This window comes from Tamandua tetradactyla, chromosome 4, assembly GCF_023851605.1.
Source record: "Tamandua tetradactyla isolate mTamTet1 chromosome 4, mTamTet1.pri, whole genome shotgun sequence".
Taxonomy (NCBI): domain Eukaryota; kingdom Metazoa; phylum Chordata; class Mammalia; order Pilosa; family Myrmecophagidae; genus Tamandua; species Tamandua tetradactyla.
In genome coordinates this window covers 191,376,820-191,394,215 of record NC_135330.1, presented here as the reverse complement: position 1 = coordinate 191,394,215, position 17,396 = coordinate 191,376,820, and the positions used below count along the sequence as shown (strand labels likewise).

General features: G+C 39.1%; 1 protein-coding gene across 11 annotated transcripts in view; it reads left to right on the top strand.

The window, feature by feature from the left end:
• Positions 1-17,396, top strand: part of LOC143681660 (phospholipid-transporting ATPase IB-like) — a 232,010-nt gene that overhangs the window by 20,333 nt on the left and 194,281 nt on the right. For 4 of the 11 annotated variants that reach the window (XM_077158874.1, XM_077158873.1, XM_077158875.1 and 1 more), the window contains exons 4-6: positions 8,693-8,791; positions 13,317-13,362; positions 13,949-13,989. The exons of 1 other annotated variant lie outside the window; for it this stretch is intronic. In XM_077158874.1, coding sequence (XP_077014989.1) covers positions 8,693-8,791; positions 13,317-13,362; positions 13,949-13,989 — 186 coding nt within the window. Of the gene's footprint in view, positions 1-8,692; positions 8,792-10,052; positions 10,159-13,316; positions 13,363-13,948; positions 13,990-16,526; positions 16,551-17,396 lie in introns of those variants that run through there. 6 more of the 11 variants (XM_077158880.1, XM_077158878.1, XM_077158877.1 and 3 more) reach the window with 3 other exon arrangements.

Sequence of the window (17,396 nt, the reverse complement as noted above, 5' to 3'; positions counted from 1 at the left end):
TTTCCTCCCCTTGGTCCAGAAGACATTTTCAATCCGATGGTTCCAGGACAAGACTCATCCCTAGGAGCCATGCCCCAGGACCTTCACCCCTAAATGTTATGTCCCATGCAGAGGGCAGGAGGGGGATGGAGGGTAATAACTTGCCTTGCAGAGTTGGGCCTAAAGAGAGGCCACATCAGGGCATCCAAGAGGCTACCTGGAAGGAACTCCCAGGCCTCACCATGGATAGATTTTGCTTCTCCCCCACAGGAACAAGTTTCATAAGGGCAAGCCTCAAAATGAAGGGCTTGGCCCATTTCCTTGGAGTCCCCTATGGTTGAGAGGGTACCTAGAGCTTCCCAGATGGGAAAATTCAATAATTCCATATGCACATATTTTTTCCTTTGGACCCTCAAGGGACTCCACCAACACCTCCCAATTATTGGCTCACCACAGTGTGAAATGTGTCCTGGTATTCACCAAGGTACACAGAGCTGTAGCTATAGTAGGCTTTATAAGGCCTCGTTCCCACTCTGGACCCCAGGAGTCTGGGTCATTCGAACGAGCTATTCAGACAAGTTGATTTAGATTATGTGTTACAGAAAACTTAGGTTCTAGACATAAAATACCTCTCTGCCTTTGGCCCCATAGAGTAAGTGAAGTTCTAGAGTACATAAACTATCATCTTTTACCCTGTATTCTGACTTACCTTATCCAGCCAGACCAGCTTCATTTTTATCTGTAATTGAGGCCTGATCTCTTTTTCAGTTACTTTAACTGTTATTATATATAGCTGTGTTAACCTTCAGAGCTGTAACATTCCACTCTGGATCCTAGGTATTACAGAGTTAGTCAAAGTCGCAGGGAAATACCTGCTGATACACACTTAGCTCAGCTTCTCAGCATCCAGAAATACATTTACAACTTTAGACTAACTGTGGCTGCTAGAAGTGCTTACAATATAGGCTCCAATTTTCTTCCAAATATTTTCTGAAAGAGTCCTTAGCTTACTCTTGTTTCTGGGTTATCTTGTACAACACATTATCCTCAATATCTGTTCAGTTCATTGCGTACCTCTCGACATCCTTCCTTTTTTGTAGCCACACCATATTCCATCACATAAATGTATTACAGTTTGCCACTCTGCATATTAGTTAGGATTCTCTAGTGAAACAGAATCAACAGGGAACATTCGCAAATATAAAATTCATAAAAGTGCCTCACGTGACCGTGGGAATGCAGAGTCCAAAATCCACACAGCAGGCTGTGAAGCCAAAGACTCTGATGGAGGGTCTGGACGAACTCCACAGGAGAGGCTCACCAGCCGAAGCAGGAATAACACCTGTCTCCTCTGAATCCTCCTTAAAAGGCTTCCTGTGATTAGATTAAGCATCACTCATTGCAGAAGACACTCCCCTTTGGCCGATTACAAATGGCATCAGCTGTGGATGCAGCTGATGTGATCATGAACTAATTCTATGAAATGTCCTCATTGCAACAGACCAGCCCAACCAGACAAACAGGTACCACAACTTGGCCAAGTTGACACATGAACCTGACCATGACACTCTGCTTCTCAGTTATTGTTCCCTTTGTCTCCCTCCATCTATTGAGCAACATGGATAATATCCAAAATAAACAAACCATGTCTTAAAGTATCCTTACTTGGTAGTACAATCATAGCACTCTCAACTTTAGGCAATTTTCATTGGTCTTTACCAGACTTATAATAGCTGAATCATGCAATATCTATCCTTTTGTGTCTGACTCATTTCACTCACATTATGACCTCAAAGTTCATTCACATTGTCATATGCTTCAGGACCTCATTTTGTCTTACTGCTGCATAATACTCCGTTGTTTGTATGTACCATATTTTGTTTATCCACTTGTTTGTTGATGGCCATTTGGATTGTTACCATTTTTTGGCCACTGTCATGAGCATCAGTGTGCAAATGCCTGTTTGTCTCATTTCTTTCAGCTCTTCTGGGTATATACTGAGTATATACATACATACATACATACCCAGAAAGGTTGGGCATATATGTATATATGCCAGGTCACAGGGCAACCCAATATTTGGTTTTCTGAGGAATTGTCAAACTGTCTTCTCGGTAGCGACACCATTTTACATCCCTGCCAGCAGTGAATAAGTGTTCCAATTTCTCTGCATCCTTTCCAAAATTTTTAATTTCCTGGTTTTTTTTTAAGGCAGTCATTCTTATAGGTGTGAAATATTTCATGTTACTGGCTTTTACATTTAGGTCTTTAATCCATTTGATTAAATTTTTGTATAGGGTATAAGATAGGGGTTCTCTCTCTTTTTTTTGGTTATTGATCTCCAATTCTCCTACGCCTATTGATTGAAATGATTATTCTGTTCCAGTTCAGTGGATTTGGGGCCTTATTGAAGATCAATTGTCTATAGATTTGGTGGTCTATCTCCACACTCTTGATTTGATTCCATTGGTTGATACTTCTGTCTTTTGTGCTAGTACCATGCTGTTTTGGCCACTGTGGCTATATAGTAAACTCTAAACTCAGGAAATGATAGTCCTCCCACTTCACTTTTCTGTTTTAGGATATTTTTAGCTACTTGGTTTTTTTTCTTCCTTCTAAATGAATTTGATAACTAGTTTTCCAAGTCTTCAAAGTAGGTTGGTTGGTTTTTTTTATCAGTATTGCTTTGAATCTGTAGATCAGTTTGAGTAGAATTGACATCTTAATGACATTCAACCTTCTTATCCATGAGCATGGAATGTCTTTCCGTCTATTTAGGTCATTAAAAATTTCTTTCAGCAACGTTTTGTAGTTTTGACATCCCTAGTTAGGCTTATTCCTAGATACTTGATTCTTTTGGTCATCGTTTTGAATGGAATTTTTCCTTAATTGTCTTCTCTGATAGGTCATTACTTGTGTATAGAAACATTACTGATTTTTGTACATTAGTCTTGCATCTTGTCACTTTTCTGAATTTGTTTATTAGCTCAAGTAGCTTTATCATAGATTTCTCAGGGTTTTCCAGATATAGGATCATGTCATCTGCAAATACTGACATTTTGCTTTTTTCTTTCCTATTTGGGTGTCTTTTATTTTTTTCTCTTGTCTAGTCGATCTATCTAGGACTTCTAGTACAATGTTGAGTAATAGGGGTGACAGCCGATCTTAGGGGGAAGCTTTTAGTCTCTCACCATTAGGTATGATGCTGGACATAGATTTTTCATATATGCCCTGTCTGATATTGAGGAAGTTTCTCTTGATTCCTACCCTTTGAAATGTTTTTTTTTTTTTAAATCAGGAAAGGATGTGGAATTTTGTCTAATGCTCCTTCAGTATCAACTGAGATGGTCATGTGGTTTTTCCTGTTCAATTTGTTCATGTGCTGTATTATGTTACATTCCTGGCATAAACCTCACTTAATCATGATGTATAATTCTTTAAATGGGTCACTGGATTTGATTTGCTAGTATTTTGTTGAGAATTTTTGCACCTATGTTCATTAAGGAAATTGGTCTGTAGTTTTCCTTTCTTGTACCATCTAATCTGGTTTTGGTATTAGAGTCATATTAGCTTCATAAAATGAGTTAGGTAATATTCCTTTTTCTTCAACTTTTTGGAAGAGTTTGAGCAGGATTGGTGTTAGTTCTTTTTGGAATGTTTGATAAAATTCCCCTGTGTTGCCTTCTGGGTCTGGGCTTTTCTTTGTGGGAAGATGTTTGATGACTGATCAAGTTTGTTTACTTGTAACTGGTTTGTTGAGATCTTCTGTTTCTTCTTGAGTCAGTGTAGGTAGTTACTGTGTTTCTAGGAATTTGTCCATTTCATCTAAGTTATCTAATTTGTTGGAGTATAGTTGCTCATAGTATTCTCTTCTGATTAAAAAAAATTTCTTCAGGATCCATGGTAATAACTCCCCTCTCATTTCTTATTTTTTTCGTGTTCTTTCTCTTTTTTCTTTGTCACTCTATCTAGGGGTTGACCAATTTTATTGATTTTCTTAAAGAACTATCTTTTGGTTCTGTTGATTCTGTTTTTTTCTTCTCCTGTTCATTTATTTCTGTTTTAATCATTGTTATTTCTCTTCTTTTATTTGCTTTGGGGTTAGTTTGCTGTTCTTTTTTTAATTTTTCCAAGTGAGCAGTTAGTCCTTGATTTTTTTCGCATTCTTATTTTTTAGTATAGGCCTTTAGGGCAATAAATTTCCCTCTCAGCATGGCCTTTGCCACATCCCATAAGTTCTGATAGGTGTATTCTCATTTTCATTCATCTCCAGATATTTACCAATTTCTCTAGTAATTTCTTCTTTGACTTACTGATTATTTAAGAAAGTTTTCTTTAATCTCCATATATTTGTGAAAGTTTTGGTTCTTTAGCGATTATTAATTTCCAGTTTCATTCCCTTGTGTACAGAAAGTGCTTTGGATAACTACAGTCTTAATAAATCTATAATGAGTTTTTGCATCCCAGCATATGATTTCTCCTGATGAACATTTCATGTGCACTAAAGAGGAATGTATATTCTGATATTTCGGGATATAATTATCTATATATGCCTATTATGCCTAATTCATTTATCACATTGCTTAAGTTTTCTTTTTCCTAGTTGATCCTCTGTCTGATTGTTCTATCTATAGAGAAGGGTGGTATATTGAAGTCTCCCACTATAATTGTTAAACTGTCTATAGCTCCCTTCAGTTTTTCCAATGTTTGCCTCATGTACTTTGGATCTTCTTGATTGGGAGCATAAACATTTATGATGGTTATTTCTTCTCGATGAATTATCCCTTTTATTAATATGCAGTGTCCTTTTTTGTCTCTTATGACATCTTTAATATTTAAAGACTATTTATCTAATATAAGTATAGCTATAGCTACTTCTGCTTTCTTTTGGTTACAGCTTGCATGGAACATCTTTTTCCATCCTTTTATTTTCAATCTATTTGTGTCCTTGGGTCTAAGATGCATCTCTTGAAACAGCATATAGATGGATTTTATTTTTTAATCCATTCTGCCAGTCTGTAAAACTATTTTTTATTTTAGTCCATTAATATTCAAAGTTATTACTGCAAAAGCAGTTCCTGAATTTACCGTCTTATCCTTTAGATTATATTTGTCAGATCTATACATTATTTTCCCTTTCTCTCATTTTATCCTTTAAATTACCTTTACTGGTACTCTTCAATTCTGTGGCCTCCTCCAGACCTCCCTCTCCTGTCTTTTTTCTTTTTCAGCTGACAGAACTCCCTTTCTTGTATGTATTGTAAGTATTTCTTGTAGGGCCAATTTCTTGTTGACTAGTTCTCTCAGTTTTTGAAGAATTTAATCTCTCCCTCAAGTTTGAAGAAAAACTTAGCTGGATAAAGAGTTCTTGGCTGAAAGCCTTTCTCTTTCAGTATCTTCAGTATATCATACCACTGCCTTCTTGCCTCCGTGGGCCTGTTGAGTAGTCTGAATTCAGTCTTACGTGTTTTTTCCCCTTGTGCGTAATAGATCACATTTTTTCATGCCACTTTCAGGACTTTCTGCTGCTCTTCAACATTTGACAGTCTGATTAGTATGTGTCTTGGAGTAGACCTCTTTTGGATTAATTCTATTTGGAGTTCATTGGGCTTGTTTGATTTGCATATTTATGCCTTTTATAAGGGTTGGGAAGTTTACCCAAATTATATCTTCAACTAACCTTCCCAGCCCTTTATTCTTTTCTTCTTCTGGGACACCAACAATTATTATCATTGTGTGTCTTTTGTTGTCCATCATTTCCCTAAGGTCCCTTCCAGTTTTTTCCATCTTCCTTGCCATTTGTTCTTTTGGGCACTGGAGTTCAATTTTTCTGTTTTATATCTCATTTATTCTTCCTTCTGCTTCTTCAAATCTGCCATTGCATGTCTCTAGTATATTTATAATTTTTTTTACTGTGCCTTTCATCTCTGTGACATCTGCCATTTTTCTATTTAATCTTTTGAATTCCTCTTTATGCTCTTCTAGTGCCTTCCTGATACTTTTATTTCTTTATAAATATCCTTGAATAGTTGTCATTATACTGTGTTCCTCTGGTGTTTTGATTTGTTCATTTGGCTGAGCCTTTTTTTTTAAATTAATTTTTAAATTAAAAAAATATAACAACAAACGCAAACTTTCTTAACTTATGATCATTCCATTCTACATATATAATCAGTAACACAATATCATCACATAGTTGCGTATTCATCATCATGATCATTTCTTAGAACATTTGCATCAATTCAGTAAAAGAAATAAAAAGACAACAGAAAAGAATTCATACATACCATACCCCTTACCCCTCCCTTTCGTTGATTACTAGCATTTCAATCTAAATCTATTTTAACATTTGTTCCCCCTATTATTTATTTTTATTCCATATGTTTTACTCATCTGTTGATAAGGTAGATAAAAGGGGCATCAGACACAAGCTTTTCACAATCACACAGTCACATTGTAAAAGCTATATCATTATATAATCATCTTCAAGAAACATGGCTACTGGAACACAGCTCTATATTTTCAGGCAGTTCCCTCCAGCCTCTCCATTACGTCTTGAATAACAAGGTAATATCTGTTTAATGTGTAAGAGCAACCTCCATCATAATCTGTCAACTCTGTTTGGAATCTCTCAGCCATTGACACTTTATTTTGTCTCATTTCACTCTTCCCCGTTTTCGTTGAGAAGGTTTTCTCAATCCCTTGATGCTGAATCTCAGCTCATTCTAGGATTTCTGTCCCACGTTTCCAGGAAGGTCCACACCCCTGGGAGTCATGTCCCACATAGACAGGGGGAGGGTGGTAAGTTTGCTTGTTATATTGGCTGGAGAGAGAGGCCACATCTAAGCAAAAAAAGAGGTTCTCTTGGGGCTGACTCTTTGGTCTAATTTTAAGTAGGCTTTACCTATTCTTTGTGGGGTTAAGCTTCACATGAACAAACCCAAGATTGGGGGCTCTGGCTGACCCATTTTTGCCTGGCTCTTCCTATGCTTTGTGATTTTCTGTTGCATTTGAGGCCTTTGATTATCTTAATAAGTTTATTTTGAAAATTGGTTACCTTCACTTGTCTAAAGTTTTGTATATCTTTGGTTTGCATTGAACGTCCTCTTTTGCACTTGGCTTGTCGGTAATTCCCCGCCAAACCAAGGCCTCAATCTCATGTAGGGGTATAATTCTACTTAAGGGTCTATTAAAAGCTAGGCCAGGGTGCTTGGGTAGTTATGGCAGAATGCATGTCTACCACATGAGAGACCCATGGTCAACTCCCAGCCCCTTCACCCCTGAAAAAATATATAGCGCAATAGTAGGCCCTGAAATCAAAAGGAGACACCCCAAGATACATTGGGTATGAACTCAGAGTGGTGCCCACAGAAGAATTAGAAAAAATATTAATATAAAACTATGTATACATATTAAAAATGATAATAAAATATAAATATATATTTAGAAAAAACTGAGCAGACAGGGTGTTTGCCAGACTGCACTTACTGCTTCTTCTCTGCAGGTGGCTCCTGAGGCACCTCTTCCCCTCAGGCCCACCCCTCTCTGACAGCAGCAGCCAGCTGGGCAAGATGGCATACGTGGTGGCAGGGGTGGGTGGGTGGGGGCTGCTCCCAGCATGGGGCAGTGGGAGTGGAATGGCCAAACCCGGCACGTGGGACAAAGGAGCTCAATCACAGTGCCTGACAGAACAGCTGATTGCAGTGTCTGGCACCCCCCATGGTGCCCAGTGGATCGCTGTTCACTGTGCCCAACCAGATGGTTAATCATGATGCCTGATGGGGCCATTGATCCCAGCACCTGGGAGCGTGTGCAGCTGCCTGCAAGCCACACAGGGCAGTTTCCCCAGCCAGCAGCTGGGACAGGCTGGAGTGGAGGGACAATCCTTTCCCTTGGATCCTCACTTCCTCATGCACCACTGCTCACCCCTGGTAGGGTCACAGCCAATGAGACCTACCCTGGTCTCCCCATCCCAAACTTCCTTCCTCTCTCCTCCCTATGAAATGGTAAGGAGCCTCTTCTATCCCTCACCCCCCAGGACTGCAGTCCCAGTCATTTTTTCTATCCCTTATCTTGTTCTAGGGAGCAGGGGTGAACCCAGACTACCCTACTCTGTCATCTTCCTGGAAGGCCAGTCACTTTATTTCTGTATTTTAGGTGGTGGGGAGGGGATAGCCTGAGAGCCCTATCCATAAATAATTTGATTCTAGGAAATGTTACTCTACTGGGCTTCCAAAAATTTCCCTCTACATCAAAGAGAAGTGAGGTTCAGGTAAGATATCTTAGCAGCTGACTTTAACTGTTTCAGAAAGATGCTATTTTAAATTAATATATAGGTTGTAAATGATTCCTTTCAAAATATAATTACTCTATGATGAAGGTGATATAATTGATGGAAGTTTTATCAAGGGGTTGTAATTTCTTAAGTTTTATTATTTCTATATAATCATTACATTATTTTTTATATAATATTGTTATTTAAGCTTTATTTATTAACATTAAATTTAGCATTATTAAGCAGCTATTCCATAATGTAATACTTAGTGGTACACTAAAGGGAGGGCTTTGATATGCTGAGTCCCCTCCCCTTTTAATTTAATGTGTCTATCATTTTCATACCCTGTGGCCTGCCACTAGAAGTATGACTTTGAGTTTAGAAAATTTAATAGGAATTTACCATAAAATTAATAATGCAACTCTAATTGTTTTGCAGCAAATTCCAGATGTGTCTCCAACAGGAAAATACACAACTCTGTTGCCTTTGTTGATTATCCTTTCAATTTCAGGGATCAAAGAGATTGTAGAAGATTATGTAAGTTTACTGCTAGGTAATTAAAAGCTCTTGAAATGCAGCATTAATTATAAAAAGTATATTTATTGCTCTTTTTTTAGGTGGTTGGTTGGAAGTGGTGTAATTTGTTAAGTCTTTACTTGGTGTGAAGAGTGAATTAAAGTTTTGGGACTTCAACTTTTAAATTATACACTTTCTGGCTTATATATTTTAGAGACTAACAGGACTTAATAGCTGTATTAAGAACCATGATAGTATCTTTGGGTACATAAATCACCCCTAGGTAAAAATTTTCTATTGCTAAAAGGCATGTGTACATGAATTTGGCTGCGATTTCATTTATCCTTTAGACACTACTTTAAAAAAAGCACAATTTCACACAAGCCTGCTGATTTGGGTAGTGAAGGAAGAGAAGGGAGATATTCCGTATTGATTTCCATTTGCTCTCACCCTGCCTGCTGTGTCTGGGGCACTTTTCTGGAGTCTCTTTCTTCCTCACTGACGTTATCAATGTTGATTTTCCAGAATAGCTTGGTATTATTATTCACACACTTCTGCCTGGTTCTTACTATGCCGTAAAGATATATCACCAGTAAAACATATTCAGTTGTCATCTCTTTGGTTGGTTTATAATGTGTAAGTATTTTTCAAACTTACATTAAGTGGGGGCAAAATCCAGAATTGCTAATTATACATTTTAATCAGATATCATCATTCCAAGCAACACATAGTATACTAACATTTTAATTAGCAATTATGTACCATATCCATGTGTGTAGATATTAAATTGAGGTATATTTTAGTGACTTGCCAAGGCTGTGTTAGCAAGGGGCAAAACTGGGATGTCAGCCAAAGCAAGCTGGCTCCAGAGTCCCCACATTTAACCACTTTGCTATACTGGCTCCTACAGGTCACATCTAAATTTAGAGAGTCATGTGTGGAGCAGGTTGTTATATGATGTGTCCAGGGAAACGAGTCTCAGAAACCCAGAGATTTCTGACCCCGGGAATGACTTGGGAGCATTCAATAACCTTTCTATGTCCACCAACTCCCAATAGCATGCCAGCCATCGCCTCTCAAAACAGGAGTAGTGCAAGGCTGGGTCTTTGAACTTCTTTGTCCAAAAACCCAGGAATCTCCAAATTCCTGTTGCTTCTTCTTTCTGCCAAAGGGACCAGCTATTATGGGTCTGGGTGGCAGAAACTTGTAGCTCAAATGGAGAGCCATGCTCCAAAGGTCCTAGAAGCAGGGCAGCTGAAACAGCCACTTTTACCTCTTGCAGGGCCTTCTTCTCCTCTGTTCCTCAGTGTGAAGTACCTGCTTTTCATGTTACCAGATAAAGGGGTGCCAAGATGATACCAGGATGAAGAATATAATGGAACCAATATGTAAATAGACCCAACCATTTGATTATGCTCCTTTTTGTAAGTTGAGACTTTAGGGACAGTAATTTTTCCTGGACCAGGTCAGGAGTCTGGCGCTGGATCCAGCTCATTTACTGCCTAAGAAGGTGACCTGCTGGGCTGGGCCTTGTGTCTTGTCAGAATTTATGGCCCAGCTGGACTGTCAAAGCCCAGTTAGCAATGCAGGCAATCCCTGTGTAGTTTGCTTCTTGCTCTAGCCCACCAACATGATACTATCAATACAATCGAACACTTGGAATCCTTTTAGGTAGGAGCAGTTTCTTCAAATCCTGTCCCATCCATTGATGGCAGAAGGCGGGGGAATTTAAATACCTCTGTGGCAGTAGAGTGAAGATACATTGTGGGCCATGCCACATGAAAGCAAACTGATCTTGGGACTCCTCCCAGAGAGGGATGAACAAAAGGGCATTTTCCAGGTCAATGACCACATACCAAATGCCGGTGAGGCCATAAGAGCTCTGTGTTTGGGAACAATGGGTCCCAAAGGGGGCACTTCCACATTCAAGCGCCAGTAGTCTATAGTCAGCTGCCATGCTTCACCTCCTCCTTTCACTGGCCACATCAGGCAATATAAGCAGAGATGGTGGAGTGGAGAACACCTACAGATACAAGGTTCTTTCTGAGTTCAGTAATGTCATTGTCACCACCAGGAAGTGGTATTGCCACTGCTGGACAATGCAGCAAGAGGATGGGAGCACTGGGAGTGTGTGGTCCATTACTCGTTCAGCTGTGATGGTCAGAATTTGCTCTCATGGGGAAACATTTCCCCACAGTTGTTGCTAAGATGTGCAGTGGTGCAGGGTGTCAATCCCTATGTAGCATTCCCTGGTGGGAAACACAATGACAGGGGCATCCAGGGGATGCAGCAACCTCCTGTTCCCAAATCTATATGGAATGCCTGAAACCTCCCATCATGATTTGTCACCTCCTCCCCTCTGCATCTCCTGTAATGATAGTGGCCTGGGCATCTCTATCCAAAAGCATGATGAAGGTATGCTCATGTCTCCCAAATTGTACATATACTGGTGTGTAGGGCCTTTAGTCCTTGGGGGTGGGGTGGACAGGGTCCTTGGCCCCACGTCTAGGCCATTTTCAACTTATTCTAGTCTGGGTAAAGAGGTCCTTCCTGGGGGCTAGTCTCCTCAGGTGAGCCAAAGGGAAAGGTGGGAGACCTTCAGGATCCTGCCCCTTCTACTGCCCATATCCAGGTTTGTGGGGGGATTGGGCAGGGGCAGATTGTTCTTCTCAAGCTCATGGCCCTCCTTCTAGTTTATATTTTCCCCAAAGCTCCCCATTGGAGATCCCACCTAAGGTGTCTTTTGGTACCTCTTGCTCTAGTAGTCACAAGAACATATCTCGGAGAGGGGGAGTCCTGAGAGGAAGGGGTGGTCACTGACTCATCATGTGGATCTTACAATTTGCTGGGTTAACAGACAGGTGCTTACTGCCCATCGGTCTGGGTCTTTGGTCAGTTACCATGGTAGCCACCCTCATCAGAGGGAGTCCCTGCCCCTAGAAGGAAGGATACAATAAACCCTCTCAATTCTCTCTCCCAAAAGAATCCCTGGGTGAGGAGAGAACTATCTTGCTGCCCCTTTCAGAAGGTCCCTTTATAATAAGATCATTAATATTCTGCTGTAGAAAATGGGAATCTGTGGAGAGGTGAAATCCCTCCTGTGGGGTGGAATATCCATGTGCTAATGATCGATCACTGCAGTGTGACCACACTTCCTCTTTATTACTCCAGGGTTTAGTTGGAATTCAGGGGAGGTCACCCAGATTGGATTACTCTCATCTGACTCCTGAAGGATCCAGTCAAAAAGAGGCTGTGGCTGTGGCTGTGGGGTGGGAGCAGCTGCACCATCAGCTGCTCCTCTCCCAACCGCACCTCCTCCTCCCCTAACTCCAGTTGACTAAGAGTTTGTTGGAAGGTGGAGTTAGACGTGAGGCAGCCAGGACACCTCCATTCAGCCTAGTTGATCAGGGTGGTAGTGGCGCCCTTATTGTAAAATCGGGACAGCCATAAAGGGACATCTTCTCCAGACTTCTGTCCGTACCTGTCTTTCATATAATGGACCTCCTTTTCTGTAAAAGCACATACTTTCATTTTCGCACCCAGGTCCCCATCTTCAGTTTTGATAGTCTCCTGTATAATCACCAGCCTCACACTAACCTGAGGCTCAGACTGGGTAGTCTGCAGATAGAACCAGGACAGTAGAAGAGACCATGAGTGAGGGGAGTGAATGCCGAATGGTGGAAGCTCCCACCTCATTGATCTCACTGTGGAACCAGCTAGCCAAGTTCTCGGCATGCATGAGTGGGGGGTGTGTGTGTGTGTGAATTCTCAAAGTCCCAGTTATTGTCATCCTTGCCCCAAAGGATGGAGACAGCACACTCTAGGTCCCCTGCTGTGGGTTGGTACCTCTACCCAGGTTGGTAGGGTAGGGGCAACCCATTAGTTTAGTCTTGCAGATCCATGAGTCCTGTGTTGACCAATATGCTCCAGATGGAATATAACCAAAGCAACACAAGAGTGGTTATGATGGAAAAAGATGGAAAGAATCAAAAAAAAAAAAATCAGTAAAAGGGTCCAAAGGAGCAAGGGAAGAAGTCCCACTTTGGCCGGTCACCTAAGAGAGGCTAACTTCTTGGCAGCTCTGCAAGCCTTGCTTCACAATGGAGATAAGGGACCTACGCCATCTAAGTGATAGGTTGTTATATATTCCAGGGGGAGGGAACCCTGTCAAAGAGCCACCTTTGTGTCCTGGCAAGCAGCTGGGGCTGGTTAAGATTTAGTGTCTCCCCTGGCTGCCTGTGGTCTCTTGCTAAATAGAAACATAATGAACACCTGCATGCAAACAAGCATGAATGGAAATGCACCAAACACCTGCAAGCAAGCACGCACACGGAGAAAACGGGGCGTAGGCGAGGGCTGAGAGATGGCTGCTAAGTGTGTCCATGGCTTCCCTAGCATCACGTAAGGGCAAAACCAATTATAACAAAGAGGACTTTACAATTAGATTTTTACTGCCTCTATTCTTTCTTAAGCCTACTGTGACTTGTATTATAATTTGAATTATTAATTTGAACTTTTGATGTAATAAATTTTTTTTCTTTAACAGAAACGACATTTGGCAGACAAATTAGTTAACACAAAGAGCGCAGTAGGTGAGATATTAGATTGAACTTTTATCCCTCTCATTATAAGCAAATATCCAAATTCACTAAGTAGATATTCGTCATATGTTTTGTAATACTTAAGAGAAATTTATTATAGGATACTTAAAGAAATATAGAAGCAAAGAGCAAAGATCAGGAGGAAATTCAGTTCCCAATTATTAGAATCAGTGTTCATGTTCATTAGAAAAAAGAAGAGAAAAAAAAGATGAGAAAGATGGAATATTAAGTACATGGACAATTCTTATGTCCATAAACAGACTGGGCATTACATGATTGGTTCTTATTCTCTCCTAGTCCTCCAATTTTGATATGTGCTATCTTTTTGCTTGATTAGAAATTAATATAGCCTCTATCTATCATTACATTATATTATATTAATCACACTGTATTATTTGATGTTATATATTCTAATTTAGTGTACTGCATGTTTGAGCACAATTTATATATACTTTTGCAGTGTAAACAAAAATAGCATAAAGAAATCCATTTTGTCTTTGTGAAAAGATATCTTTTCTTATTTTGGATTTTACCTGAGTCAATAAATTACAATTAATACACAGCTGTTTATTTTTAGTATTGAGAAGCAATATATGGCAAGTGATTACGTGGAGCGAGGTAAGAATGTATTTTAAAGATAATTCAGGTGCTGTAGTTCCCAACCGGTTTGAGAAATTCTGTTTGCAAGGGCTGATTCCATTCTAAAAGTTTGCATTCATTTAGAGTTGAGGTTCACTGTTATTTATAAGATAAGAGTTTTAAGTTCTGGGTGTTTTTAGATACCATACATAATTATATTCCTGCATCATTTCTGCATATTAAAAATTATGCTTGCAGAGTCTAAATATTTAAAAGCAGTTCATTCATATGTCAAAGGAAGAGACCAAAGAATCACAGAAAACCCCAAACAGTGAAACAAAAACACAAAGCTGAATTTATTGCTTACTTAAGTAAGAGAGAGCTATGCTGGTGAACCAGAGTATCTGAGCAGAGGAGAGAACTGATTTTTATATATGGTTTCTGGGAAGTGTGGAATTAAGGGATTGGCTTATATATATAATTTCTCTTTTGAGTAGTGTTTAAGCTACATCTTGTAAGTTTTGATATGTGGGTCTATAGTTCATAAGATCTAAGATACTTCATCAAATCCAAGGATGCTTCATTTTTTTGCTTATCTCTACAAAAGAAAAATCACTGCCTGTTAAGCTGTGATTTTTCTCATCACTTTAGAATTTTTCTTTGATTCTTATTGAAGGAGATAAGTTAGGCATCAACATTATTATTATTATTTATCACTTTTATACACACATAAGTGAAAGAAATTGGTTTCTGTTTTTCTAAAGTTTCTTAACATTCAAAGCCTGATTCTCCAAATCTCCTTTTGGCCACAAGTCTTTAAATCCTTCCTTTTCTGTACAATGTTACCCTGTGCCACTGGGATGTTGGTGATGGAGCATTTCTTAAAAGACTTCTTAGAGAAAGCTTAAGTGCACCAAACCATTTGGTTCCTGGGGCTAAAGGAATGCTCCATTACTGTCTTTGAGATTTTCTCTCAAACCTCCAATATCAACTGTTCAATTTATTACAATGCTTTTTTTTGCTAGTCACACATGCACGGAAATGACAATTCTGTCCCGTTGGTGATAACAATTGTGAGACAGCTGCCCTCCCTTAGAGAAAATCCAAATTTGGGAGAGGCTAAAATGTGAAAAGATCATGCCTCTTTAAATTCATAAACTATGTCATTTTCATTACTGTTTGGTTTGGAATATTTTCTCATTTCCAGTATCATTTCTTCTTGGACCCATTGGTTATTTATTTAGTTTTGTACTTTTAATTTAATTTATTTAACTTCTAATTCAACAATAAGTACCTGCAATCTATTTAAAGATTTTTTTTCTCTGAAACAAGTCTTCAAGTATTGTAATATTATCCCTGCTTTGTAGATGAAGCAATAGAGAATCAAAGAGAATAAGTAGCTTGCGCAAGTCACACAGCTAGTAAGTGCAGAAAAGGAGACCCAGTTCTGTCTGGTTAGAAGTTTACACTGTTGTAATTACTTTTTTGGTACCTCTGTGTCACTGCTTACAATATTTACAGAAGATGCATCATAAACCCTTGTTCAGTGCACAAGTCAGCCTTTATATTATGAACATCTCTGGGTACAGTGCTGTGAATATTTTCCCTGAGACTATAAGTCAAAGGTATGCTGAACGTGTTCAGGCTTAGATATTGACTTTGCCTACATCAACAATTAGTTGATGATCTGTGTAAAATGCTTTCAAAGTGTCACCAATATTACTTTCCCTGAGTGAGATAAAAGTGGCGAATCAATAATGATTGATTTTTGCTTCTCTACTGTGACTGAGAGAAATAAGCCATCTTTTCTGATGTCAGAATCCTGGGGCTGGGTGGGGAGGAGATCAATAAATGGTAGTGTGCTTCAGTGGACAGGAGGTAGGGGGAGCAAGAGGAGAGGAGGTGAGGCTGCAGGGGTTGGTCTCGGACAACTAGTTTAACCTAGTTCCTTTCTCCTTGGAGAAAGAAGTTTAGCAGCCAAAGCCAGGCATCTTGTTTCTCTGAGTCCTTTCTATCCCGCCTGCCTGGTGCAACCAAATGGAGCACTTCAAACATCAGGGGCTTAGAAAAGGAAAAGGGAGTCAATTTGGGGGTCCTGTGGGCGAAAAACAGAAAGAGAGCTTGTAAGAGGCAGTAATGACTGCTCTTAAAACAACTCTGGATCATTTTTTTTTGGGTGGGCCACGGTGGCTCAGCAGGTAAGAATGCTTGCCTGCTATGCCCGAGGACCCGGGCTCAATTCCCGGTATCTCCCCATGTTTAAAAAAAACAACTCTAACTCTGACATCAGACTCATGGGTAAATGATGTTCTACGTTGATGTTACTTCTGGGGGAAAATCCAGTTTGACTTATACAGTTTTAACCTGTCTTATTATAGCTGTGTAAGAGCTTGCTGTAAGTGGGCTGTCTGTTGCTTATATATATTATAAGTTGCAAATGTTTATTGTGAATTTTATAGAAGTGATGAATGTATCATCCATCTTTTTTCTCCCCCCAGTGCTCAACTTATCCGTTTATAAGGATACATTGTATATTTTTAAAAACTGATTAATCTTTTTTATTCACAGATCCCCAGGGGAAATGAAAACACATATTTATAGTAAGGACTTGTACCTGAATATCCACAAAATCTTTATATTAATAATATCCCAAATTTTTAACATCCAGCAAGAGGAAAACATTTTGTGACATAGTCATTTAATAATGTCAACATGAATCTATCAAGAAAATATAACGATCCTAAACATATGGGCATGGAAAAACAGAGCCCAAAATATATGGAGAAAAAACCCCGACGGAATTGAAGGAAGCAATGTAGATTTACATAATAGCAGATGGAAACTTCAATTTCCCAAGTTCAAGAATGGATAGAACAACCAGACAAAAGATCAAGGAAAAAAATTGTAAACAAAAAGAAAAAATTATAAAATAAAAATTAAAATTTAAAGAAAGATTAGTAAGGAAATGGAGGCTCTGAACACTCTATAAACCAACCAGACCCAGCATAATGGATGTCCCTCTCAAGTCTACATGGAACATTCCCGAGACTAGACCACACATAACCCCACAACCTGCATAAAACACTGAAATTGAAATCATAAATATCTTCAAAATGGAGTGAAACTAGAAATCAGCAACAGAAGGGCAACTAGAAAATTCACAAATATGTGGAAATTAAACACACTCTTAAACAACCAATGGGGTCACAGAACAAATCACAAGGGAATTTAGAAAGCACTTTGAGACAAATGGAAATGAGTATACAATATATCAAAATCTATAGGATGCAACAAAAACACTGCTCATAGAGAAATCCATAGCCATAAACACCCACATCAAAAAAGAGAGACCATCTCACATCAATAACATAATGTTACACCTGAAGGAACTAGGAAATGAAGAGCAAATTAAATTGTACCATTTTAGATAAATTAAACAAATTCCT